We start from the raw sequence: 12451 nt of genomic DNA on the forward strand, positions 1-12451 counted from the left end.
TTAGTGTATGGGTGGTATACTGGCATAGGAATTCATACAATTTGTGCAAGTATCTAGGTGCTTAGAAAAGCAAGGTTGGCAGCTGAGCAAATCAAGTAGGCATTGCTGCCTTACTCAGGAAGTCAAGAGTTTTAATGAGTTTTGAATGAGGAAGGGTAATTAGGGAGCCACTCAGTGTGTAGAACAAGCTCTGGCGAAAAAGTCCAAAGGATAAGGGTTGCAGTTCTGGTCCTACAACTGTGATGTTGAGCAAGTCTTTTAATTTTTCATTGATTCTGTTTCACTGATTCTGCTTTCTCGCTTAAGTAAGCAAGGCCAATCTCTATTGTTTCTTTGTTTGTTTATGCTCTCACCTCATTCTGGAAAGGATTTAAGGCAGAAATGATAGACAAGTTTCTTCTGCACCAACATTCACTGACTCTAAATTCATACAAGTTTCCTTCTGGAGCAAATGTGTGATGACCCTATAGCCCCAAACTTCTCACAACCATGCGACAGAAAAGACAGAAATTACTACCAAATGCAAATTGGAACCTATTATCGCCCATAGGCAATCACTCTGTATACACCTATCTCACAGCTGTAAGATGACAGAACTCAAGTTCAAGTCAGTGTTCTAAGGGTGAGTATATTGTCTTGAATCTCTCTGGTGAGTTCTGCCAGGAGCATACCCCTGGCGAAACCGCAGGCCCCCAGTCAGAGATTTTCCTGTATTTGCTGCAAGTATATTTGGCCCAGCACTTTTTTCATAGCATCTTTGACTTCCTTGTTTCATAAACTGTAAGTTATGGGGTTCAGCATAGGGGTAAGCACTCCATAAAGCAACGAGATGATTTTATCTATTTCTTGTGAGCCTGACGAAGAAGGCTTTAGGTACATGGAGAGTGCAGCCCCATAATACAAGAACACCACAGTTGAGTGAGCACCCCAGGTAGAAAAAGCTTTGTTTCTTCCCTCTGCTGAGCTGATTCTCAGAATAGTGGAAAGGATGGCGACATAAGAGATGCAAATTAAGAGCACTGGAATGGGCAGGAGGAGCACGCTAAATACCAGCATGATCGTGTCCATGAGCAATGACCTTGTGCAAGCTAGCTTCAGCACTGCCAGAATTTCACACATGACGTGAGGGATGAAATTCCCAGAGGGGTATCTGCAGGGTGAAGCTGGTTTCCAGCAGGGCTGTCAGAGAGCCCCTCACCCAGGAGACAGTGGCCATCTGCACACAGACCTGCCTGTTCATGATGACGGGGTATCTCAGCGGCTTGCAAATGGCCACGTAATGGTCATACGCCATCACAGCCAGGAGCAGGCACTGCTCCTGGAGCCCAGAGCAAGGGACAGATACATCTGTACAGCACACCCAGAAAAGATGATGGTTTTCTGGGATGACAGCAAGTCACCAGCAAATTGGAATAGAAGCAGATGTGTAACAAATATCCATGAAAGAGAGATTTCCAAGGAACAAGTACATGGGAGTTTGAAGGCATGAATCTAGGATAGTGATTAAGAGTGCTGTTGCCCAAGAGGGTTATCAGATGCATTATAAGGCTGAAGACGAAGAGAACAATCTCTAACTTTGGGTATCTAGAAAAACCTTCCAGGAAAAAAAAAACTCCAACTGGTGAGATTTTCGCCTTGCATTTGCTTCCTTTCACCTGTAGTTATTCTAATATTATTCTATTCATTTCATCTGAGGACAGAAAGAGAGGGATAAAGTATAATGTTCATTGAGTTAAGAAAACACTTTCGAACTTATTTTCACTATTATAAGCACAATTTTACCATAAGAAATCACAGGACAATGTATCTATCAATCTAAGAGGAGGGGAAACAGGTTTGGCCTGTGTCCCTCAGTGGTGGGTCAGTGACTTACAGACGAACCAACTAGAGCTCAGCCAGCTTGGTGTTGGGTCTGAAGAGCACAATCAGTAGATTAGAAGTCTCTTCAGTTTTCTTTGCCCTTCTTTCAAAACAAAATTTAGAAAAGAGTGAATTTGAAACCAAGAATAAACAAATTTAATATTTGAATCTCAGCTCGTAATCCTTTGCTTGGCACACAGCAGGTTTTCAGTAAAGATTTGAAAATACTGAGTAATGAAAAATATGAAAGAACATTGAATACGCTATTGAGCACTAATTAGAAAAGTTAGTCAAATAAATGAGGAAAATAAAGCACATTTGTAAAAATAAAAACCAGTAATGATCTTCACTGGAAGAAGAGGAGGAATGTTGAAAGGAACAAATAAATGAGTTTTAAACTAACACCTATGAAGTTCTGGGTCTAAATGAACTCTGTCCTTTCCAGCTAACAGCTTAGAGGTCCACACACTTGTTTTAAAAATGATGACATTGTTTGAAGCACTGTGGATACCCATTCTGATTCTATGTAAGAGCCAGTTTACAAGTCATGTCAAATAACCTACCTCATTTAAACACTATTACATCCCCTGTACAGTTTCATTCATTATTGGGAGCCATACCTTTGTGAGTATGTAAATAGTTCTAAAAATTATACCCAGGCAATACTCTTATTATACATTAAAACTCATGAAGATCCAGAAAATGCAGAAGTTAAACTCCCTTTAAAAATTATCTTAAAATCTCTTGGCAACAACATGGATGAACTTGGAAGGTATTATGCTTAGTGAAATCAGTCAAAGACAAATACTGTGTGATATCACTACTTGTGGAATCTAAAAAATAAAACAAACTAGTGAATATAATAAAAAATTATAGATCATCTAATTATATACCAGACACTTAAGGTTTTATTTCTTTTTTTTTTACATTTCACATTATTAGCCAAAAAAAAAATTACAAAAACTTACCTTGCTTACGCACTGATATTGCTCTTTATCACCATCAATCTTCTTCCTTTCCCCACTAATTCTTTTCTATTTTCAAATATACTGTTCTTAAAAATTCCCTTCATTGTCATGCTACATATGTAAATTGCCATCCTATTTTTGCTCTTTCTTTCACAGGTAAATTCCTTAGTTATATGGTTTATCTTACAATAGTTCAGTCTTCACTTTCTCATCACTAATACAGTGATTATTATCATTTGTCTCCCAGTTCTTCATATTTAAAAACCTGGTCTAAATGGTTATGGTGAAAATAATAATGGTGTGAGCAATACCTTATACATGGCCCTATAACAGTGGCATGATATTTGTCAAATACTTTTCATTATATTACATTATTATCTCTGACCTCTTCCCCACTGTATCACATATCCAGGCTATTAGCAAATCCTGTCATTTTTTTTTTCTGTTTTAGTCATCAGACCTCCAGCAGCTTACAGTGAGGTACAAACATTATCAGTAACCCTGAATACTCTTTTGAGTATTCTAGAGAACACTTGTCAGTACTACTGCCCTCTGCGGCACCTGAGCATGCAGTTTTTGCTTTTCTTCCTAAAAGCTCCATTTTTACTACATCTCAGCAGTTAGTTCTTACTCATTTGTTAGTTAAGAGATGATTTCTTAGGGACTTCTCTGCTAGATTTTATATTCAACAAATTTCCTACAAAAACTTTATTATATTATTGTAAGAGATGATTTCAAAGAAACAATTTTTCTGTGCTATTCTTAAAACTAGTAAAGAAAACACAATTTTTTTTAAACATCTTTATTGGAGTATAATTGCTTTACATTGTTGTGTTAGTTTCTGCTGTATAACAAAGTGAATCAGCTATACGTATACCTATATCCCCATATCTCCTCCCTCTTGCGTCTCCCTCCCACCCTCCCTATCCCACCCCTCTAGGTGGACACAAAGCACAGAGCTGATCTCTCTGGGCTATGTGGCTGCTTCCCACTGGCTATCTATTTTACATTTGGTAGTGTATATATGTCCATGACACTCTCTCACTTCGTCCCAGCTTACCCTTCCCCCTCCCCATGTTCTCAAGTCCATTCTCTACGTCTGCGTCTTTATTCCTGTCCTGCCCCTAGGTTCTTCAGAACCTTTTTTTTTTTTTTAGATTCGATATATATGTGTTAGCATATGGTATTTGTTTTTCTCTTTCTGACTTACTTCACTCTGTATGACAGTCTCTAGGTCCATCCACCTCACTACAAATAACTCAATTTCATTTCTTTTTATGGCTAATATTCCATTGTATATATATGCCACATCTTCTTTATCCATTCATCTGTCGATGGACACTTAGGTTGCTTCCATGTCCTGGCTATGGTAAATAGTGCTGCAATGAACATTGGGGTGCATGTGTCTTTTTTAATTATGGTTTTCTCAGGGAATATGCCCAGTACTGGGATTGCTGGGTCATATGGTAGTTCTATTTTTAGTTTTTTAAGGAACCTCCATACTGTTCTCCATAGTGGCTCTATCAATTTATATTCCCACCAACAGTGTAGGAGGGTTCCCTTGTCTCCACACTCTCTCCAGCATTTATTGTTTGTAGATATTTTGATGATGGCCATTCTGACTGGTGTGAGGTGATACCTCATTGTAGTTTTGATTTGCATTTCTTTAATGATTAGTGATGTTGAGCATCCTTTCGTGTGTTTGTTGGCAATCTGTATATCTTCTTTGGAGAAATGTCTATTTAGGTCTTCTGCCCATTTTTGGACTGGATTCTTTGGTTTTTTTTATAGTGAGCTGCATGAGCTGCTTCTATATTTTGGAGATTAATCCTTTGTCAGTTGCTTCATTTGCAAATATTTTCTCCCATTCTGAGGGTTGTCTTTTCGTCTTGTTTATGGTTTCCTTTGCTGTGCAAAAGCTTTTAAGTTTTATTAGGTCCCATTTGTTTATTTTGTTTTTATTATCATTTCTCTAGGAGGTGGGTCAAAAAGGATCTTGCTGTGATTTATGTCATAGAGCGTTCTGCCTATGTTTTCCTCTAAGAGTTTTATAGTGTCTGGCCTTACATTTAGGTCTTTAATCCATTTTGAGTTGATTTTTGTGTATAGTGTTAGGGAGTGCTCTAATTTCATTCTTTTACATGTAGCTGTCCAGTTTTCCCAGCACCACTTATTGAAGAGGCTGTCTTTTCTCCACTGTATATTCTTGCCTCCTTTATCAAAGGTAAGGTGACCATATGTGTGTGGGTTTATCTCTGGGCTTTCTATCCTGTTCCATTGATCTATATTTCTGTTTTTGTGCCAGTACCATACTGTGTTGATTACTGCAGCTTTGTAGCACAGTCTGAATTCAGGATGCCTGATTCCTCCAGCTCCGTTTTTCTTTCTCAAGATTGCTTTAGCTATTCAGGGTCTTTTATGTTTCCATACAAATTGTGAAATTTTTTGTTCTAGTTCTGTGAAAAATGCCATTGGTAGTTTGATAGGGATTGCACTGAATCTGTAGATTGCTTTGGGTAGTATAGTCATTTGCACAATGTTGATTCTTCTAATCCAAGAACATGGTATATCTCTCCATCTGTTGGTATCATCTTTAATTTCTTTCATCAGTGTCTTATAGTTTTCTGCATACAGGTCTTTTGTCTCCTTAGGTAGGTTTATTCCTAGGTATTTTATTCTTTTTGTTGCAGTGGTAAATGGGAGTGTTTCCTTAATTTCTCTTTCAGATTTTCCATCATTAGTGTATAGGAATGCAAGAGATTTCTGTGCATTAATTTTGTATCCTGCTACTTTACCAAATTCATTGATTAGGTCTAGTAGTTTTCTGGTAGCATCTTTAGGATTCTCTATGTATAGTATCATGTCATCTGCAAACAGGGACAGTTTTACTTCTTCTTTTTCGATTTGGGTTCCTTCTATTTCTTTTTCTTCTCTGATTGCTATTGCTAAAACTTCCAAAACTATGTTGAATAATAGTGATGAGAGTGGGCAACCTTGTTTTGTTCCTGATCTTAGTAGAAATGGTTTCAGTTTTTCACCATTGAGAACGATGTTGGCTGTGGGTTTGTCATATATGGCCTTTATTATGTTGAGGTAAGTTCCCTCTATGCCTACTTCCTGAGAGTTTTTATCATAAATGGGTGTTGAATTTTGTCAAAAGCTTTTTCTGCATCTATTGAGATGATCATATGGTTTTTCTGCTTCAATTTGTTAATATGGTGTATCACATTGATTGATTTGCATATATTGAAGAATCCTTGCATTCCTGGGATAAACCCCACTTGATCATGGGGTATGATCCTTTTACTATGCTGTTGGATTCCATTTGCTAGTATTTTGTTGAGGATTTTTGCATCTATGTTCATCAGTGATATTGGCCTGTAGTTTTCCTTTTTTGTGACATCTTTATCTGATTTTGGTATCAGCGTGATGGTGGGCTCGTAGAATGAGTTTGGGAGTGTTCCTCTCTCTGCTATATTTTGGAAGAGTTTGAGAAGGATAGGTGTTAGTTCTTCTCTAAATGTTTGATAGAATTTGCCTGTGAAGCCATCTGGTCCTGGCTTTTGTTTGTTGGAAGATTTTTAATCACAGTCTCAATTTCAGTGTTTGTGATTGGTCTGCTTATATTTTCTATTTTTTCCTGGTTCAGTCTTGGAAGGTTGTGTTTTTCTAAGAATTTGTCCATTTCTTCCAGGTTGTCCATTTTATTGGCATATAGTTGCTTGTAGTAATCTCTCATGATCCTCTGTATTTCTGCAGTGTCAGTTGTTACTTCTCCTTTTTCATTTCTAATTCTATTGATTTGAGTCTTCTCCATTTTTTTCTTGATGAGTCTGGCTAACGGTTTATCAATTTTGTTTATCTTCTCAAAGAACCAGCTTTTAGTTTTATTGATCTTTGCTATTTTTTCCTTCATTTCTTTCTCATTACTTTTGATCTGATCTTTACAATTTCTTTCCTTCTGCTAACTTTGGGGGTTTTTTGTTCCTCTTTCTCTAATTGGTGTAAGATTAGCTTGCTTATTTGAGATTTTTCTTGTTTCTTGAGGGAGGATTGTATTGCTATAAACTGCCCTCTTAGAACTGCTTTTGCTGCATCCCATAGGTTTTGGGTCATCGTGTTTTCATTGTCATTTATTTCTAGGTATTTTTTTATTTCCTCATTGATTTCTTCAGTGATCTCTTGGTTATTTAGTAGCATATTGTTTAGCCTCCATGTGTTTGTATTTTTTACAGATTTTTTCCTGTAATTGATATCTAGTCTCATAGCTTTGTGGTTGGAAAAGATACTTGATACGATTTCAATTTTCTTAAATTTACCAAGGCTTGATTTGTGACCCAAGATATGGTGTATCCTGGAGAATGTTCCATGAGCACTTGAGAAGAAAGTGTATTCTGTTGTTTTTCGATGGAATGTCCTGTAAATATCAAGTAAACCCATCTTGTTTAATGTCATTTAAAGCTTGTGTTTCCTTATTTATTTTCATTTTGGTTGATCTGTTCATTGGTGAAAGTGGGGTGTAAAAGTCACCTACTATTATTGTGTTACTGTCTTGCTAGTTGTTTGGCATAGGGTGTCCAGTACTGGAGCTTGCTGGTCATTGAGTGGAACTAGGTCTTAGCGTTGAGACAGCGATCTCTGGGACAGCTCTCGCTGATTGATATTACGAGGGGCTGGGAGGTCTCTGGTGGTCCAGTGTCCTGAACTCATCTCTCCCACCTCAGAGGCTCAAGCCTGGCAGCTGGCCAGAGCACCAAGACCCTGTCAGCCACACAGCTTTTTGGAAGTCTGAGGTCTTCTGACAGTGTTCACTAGGTGTTCTGTAGGAGTTGTTCCACATGTAAATGCATTTTTTAAAATTAATTAATTTATTTATTTATGGCTGTGTTGGGTCTTCGTTTCTGTGTGAGGGCTTTCTCTAGTTGCGGCAAGTGGGGGCCACTCTTTATTGCAGTGTGCGGGCCTCTCATTATCGCGGCCTCTCTTGTTGCTGAGCACAGGCTCCAGATGCGCAGGCTCAGTAATTGTGGCTCATGGGCCTAGCTGCTCCGCGGCATGTGGGATCTTCCCAGACCAGGGCTCGAACCCGTGTCCCCTGCATTGGCAGGCAGATTCTCAACCACTGCGCCACCAGGGAAGCCCCCTGTAAATGCATTTTTGATGTATCTGTGGGGAGGAAGGTGATCTCCACGTCTTACTCCCCCGCCATCCTGAAGGTCCTCTCTCTTCACACCTCTTGTAGCTAGAGGATCCACACTTTATCTGGAAAGGACATAAATCTGGCAGTCTCACTTCAGGCCTAGCTCATCCACCTTTTTTCCCTTTGTGCTTAGTCTGTTTCACTTGCTCATAGCGGGCCCCGTGCAGAGGCCTTGCCCCCCGCCCTTCAGACCAGAGCTCCTCGTGAAACGGCTGAGCCGACACCTTAGCTTGGGACGTGTATTGAAGCTCCTCACAGGACACTCCCACAATTTTTTTAGAATGAAAAATCAGCCCAGTTGCCTGCAACTTGATATTTTCTACTGTTTAGAAATAGTATCCAAGAAAAATTCAATTCCCTGCACCAATTCCAAATAAAATATTATTTATGATATACTTCATAAAGTTAGCTATGTGCAAGAAAGAATGAATGCATCTATGTTAAATATGTTAAACATATTACATGAAAGTCAAAAATGCAATTCATTTTTTTCAAAAGTATTGACTGTTACCTCAGTAACTAAAAATACCAAAGTATAACAACTGAAATACTATGTAAATTTAAATCACCTGTTGTTTTGGGGAAACACCTGTTGTCCCTGAACAATTAACAGTTCAGCAACTATAATACGCAGAGGTTTGAAACTTCAGCTCCTTCAGGGATAATGTCCCAAAGATCCAATTATATCAAACTTTTAAAAACTGAGACTGAGTGAACCACAGTTCCCCCAAAATAATTTCAAAGAACTCATAAAAACAGAGTCTTCTACTCCTCCCTGTCCAACCTAGTTATATCAAAATTTTTTTTTCTTGAAAGATTACAGTGTAGAATACTTAACAGTATATAGAAAAAAGGTATCCCTAGAATTCTAAGACATGTATTTTTTTCATTGGTGAAACTACATGTATTTTTTTTTTTCATTTGTGAAACCGCTCTCTACTTTTCAGAGATTAAAGGAAGAAAGTTTACTCGTTAAGCCACTTGTCCCAACGAGTGATCAGAACTTTTATTCAATTACACATATTGAGAGGGCCTTTAAGCAACGGAACACCTCCACCCACACCTTGGTTTCTAAATGAATGCAATTCTCAACTAATAGGAAACATATTGTAGCTCCTTAGAGAAATGGCTGATGCCAAGGCTAGAGCAAGAATAGGACAAGATTAGCTTGGAGTACCCTATTGCACTAGAACATAAGGAAGTATGCAAAGAACAACTGGGATATTTCAAAAGGCTATAGGAGCCCACTTGATGAGGCTCCCATTGGCCAGGTCTGGGACAGATTATTTTGAGCATCAAAATAAATAATGGTAAAAATGGATTATAATCCATAGAATGAAATAAGAATGCATGAATTCTTTTGGAAGGAAGGAAGGGAGGTAGGGAGAGAGGGAGGGGAGGGGAGTGGAAAGGAGGGGAGGGGAGGGAAGGAGAGGGGAAAGGAGGGGAGGGGAGGGAAGAAGGAGGGGTCTGCCTTACAGTAGAATGCCAAAATATAAACATAGAAGAATGATGTAGTTAGAAAATCATCAATCAAGGTTTAGGTTGTTATAGTAATAGATTATAATAGGTAAAATGTTACAGTAGGTAGATGTAAATATCACAGTTGCATAGGTAAAAGCTGGATGAGAGACAGGATATTTACATAATGTCAAAGTATCTCACCACAAACTACTTATTAATTTCAAAAACAAGATGATAATAGCTTTACAGCAGAGAGCCACCTTAACATCACCAATAATGGGACATATTGACTCCACGTGCCTCCACTGAGGACACAGTATCACTTCTGTGGGATTCCTCTCAAAAACACATAACCTGAATCTACTCATGAGGGAAAACCAGACAAAATTAAATTGAGGGATACTCTGCAAAATAACCAGCCTATTCTTTTCAAAAATGTCAAGGTCGGGAAACAGAAAAACAAAAGGGCTAAGGAAATATTCCAGGAGACTGAAGAGACATGACAGCTAAAGGCAATGCATGACCCAGCACTGAATATTAGACCAGGAAAAACTTAGCTCTAAAGTACATTATTAGGACAATGGACATAATTGGTATATGGGCTGTGAATTAGATAACAGTATGGTATCAGAGTTAAATTTCTTTTTTCTTTTTAGTTTTTTTTGAGTTAAATTTTTTTTAAAGATTTACTTATTTATTTAATTTATTTTTGGCTGTGTCAGGTCTTAGTTGTGGCATGCAGGATCTTCACTGAGGCATGCAGGATCTTTTGTTGTGGTGTGCGGGCTTCTCTCTCATTGTGGCGTGCGGGTTTTCTCTCTCCAGTTGTGGCATGTGGGCTCCAGAGAGCATGGGCTCTGTAGTTTGTGGAATGTGGGCTCTCTCCTTGAGGCGCGTGAGCTCAATAGTTGTGGCACATGTGCTTAGCTGCCCCGTGGCATGTGGGAATCTTAGTTCCCTGACCAGGGATTGAACTCGCATCCTCTGCATTGTAAGGCGGATTGTTTACCACTGGACCACCAGGGAAGTCCCTAAGTTAAATTTCTTGATCTTCATAACTGCACTGTGGTTATGTAAGAGAATTTTCTTGTTGTTAAATACTGAAGTATTTGTTATTAAAGGGGTGACTTACCCTCCAACTTATCTTTAAATAGTTCATTAAAAAATATGTTTTCTAACTAAAAATAGAGTTGCCATATGATTCAGCAATCCCATTCCTGGGCATATAGCCCAACAAAACTGTAATTCAGAAAGATACATGTACCCCTATATTCATAGCAGCACAATTCACAATAGCCAATTCATGTAAAAAACCTAAATGTCCACTGACAGATGAATGGATAAAGAAGATGTGGTACATATATACCATGGAATACTACTCAGCCATAAAAAAGAAGGAAATAATACCATTTTCAGCAACATGGATGGACCTAGAAATTATCATACTAAGTGAAGTAAGTCACAAAGAGAAAGACAAATACCAAATATCACTTACATGTGGAATCTAAAATATGACACAAATGAATTTATCTACGAAACAGAAACAGACTCACAGACACAGAGAACGAACTTGTGGTTGCCGAGGGGAAGGAGGGTGGGGGAGGGATGGATTGGGAGTTTCGGATTAGCAGATGCAAACTATTATTATATAAACTGGATAAACAGTAAGGTCCTACTGTAGAGCACAGGGAACTATATTCAATACCCTGCAATAAACCAAAATGGAAATAAATACGAAAAAGAATATATATGTATATATATATATAACTGAATCACTTTCCTGTACAGCAGAAATTAACACAACATTGTAAATCAACTATACTTCAATAAAATAAAAATTTTTTAAATTTTTTTTTTACTAAGGTATTTTATTTTTCTTACACAAATATTAAACTTTTTTAGTCACTGAATTATCAATGGCTGCAAGAATCTCCACAATATTTTTATATTTGGGGTACCTAAATGCCTAATTATAAATATGTTTTTTAAAAGTTCACTCCGGAGGGGCTCGACCTGCGTGTCACCCCTCTGCCTCGCCAGGACAACGCGGGTGGAGGGTGGGGACCGGCTAGGCCTCCCAGCGGCTCAGACGCAGCCAAGTCCGCGGCGGCGGGGCGGCAGGGTTCTCAGAAGCGGGTCCCTGGTCCCCACAGGCGCCCTAGCGGCCGGATCGCAGTTTGCATCACCTTCCCCACCGGGTACATAATGACACAGGTGCAGCCCTACGCGCGTTCACACGGCCGGGTCCCTGGGCACTGGGACTGAGTATGGCAGGAGGTCCGCCGTTCAGGTGCCCTGGGCTGCACCGAGGCCTCCTCCCCGCTCCACGGCTCCAGCCCCAAAGCAGCCATCAGGTCCAGGATGGTCGCGTTCCTCAGCACGCACGCGCGGCGTGCCCAGGGACCTCTGGACAGCACGTGGGCTGCTGTGTGGCCTGGGCGCCCGCGAGGCCGAGGCCGTGCGCCCAGGGAGACCATCGAGGTGAAGTTCATACACGACCAGATCTCCCCTAAACCCACAGTACAGAGGACTCCCCCACGGGGTCAGGGAGATTGTTCGGGAACAAGGGCTGAAGAGGACTTACCAGGGCCGCCAGCTGGCAGATCCCAGCGGGCCGTCCGCTTCTTGGTCAGAAGCTCTCTACACAACTGGTACCCAGGACCCAACTCTAGCTAGGCCCTGAAACCGCTGATCACGGGGTTTCCGAGCTATCGCGAGCGCAGCCAGCGTCTTTGGGAACACGCCTCTGGACTACGTCAAGACCGGATGCAGGGCCGGGAGGCGGAGCAACACCGAACACGTAGACGGCTGCTAGCAGGTCCTGAGGGATGAGGAGCTCAAAGCATTCTACAGTGGCATCGTCCCCCGCCGGGGCCGGGCCTGCCTGGACGTGGCCCTCGTGTTCATCATCTACGATGAGGTAGTGAAGCTGCTCAACACAGGGTGGAAGACGGACTGA

General features: G+C 40.1%; 1 protein-coding gene and 1 pseudogene across 1 annotated transcript; one reads left to right on the forward strand and one right to left on the reverse strand.

Moving 5' to 3' along the window:
- Nucleotides 1-696: 696 nt before the first annotated feature.
- LOC132367940 (olfactory receptor 2K2) lies at nt 697-1728 on the reverse strand. Its single transcript, XM_059926545.1, is given in 6 exon segments — nt 697-1141; nt 1143-1318; nt 1321-1408; nt 1410-1508; nt 1510-1610; nt 1612-1728. Coding segments are annotated over 6 exon segments (939 nt in total). The 5' UTR covers nt 1642-1728.
- An 8361-nt stretch (nt 1729-10089) lies between these two features.
- On the forward strand, nt 10090-12451 carry LOC132368098 (tricarboxylate transport protein, mitochondrial-like; annotated as a pseudogene).

The sequence above is a fragment of the Balaenoptera ricei genome, chromosome 6 (genome assembly GCF_028023285.1).
Source record: "Balaenoptera ricei isolate mBalRic1 chromosome 6, mBalRic1.hap2, whole genome shotgun sequence".
NCBI classification, from domain to species: domain Eukaryota; kingdom Metazoa; phylum Chordata; class Mammalia; order Artiodactyla; family Balaenopteridae; genus Balaenoptera; species Balaenoptera ricei.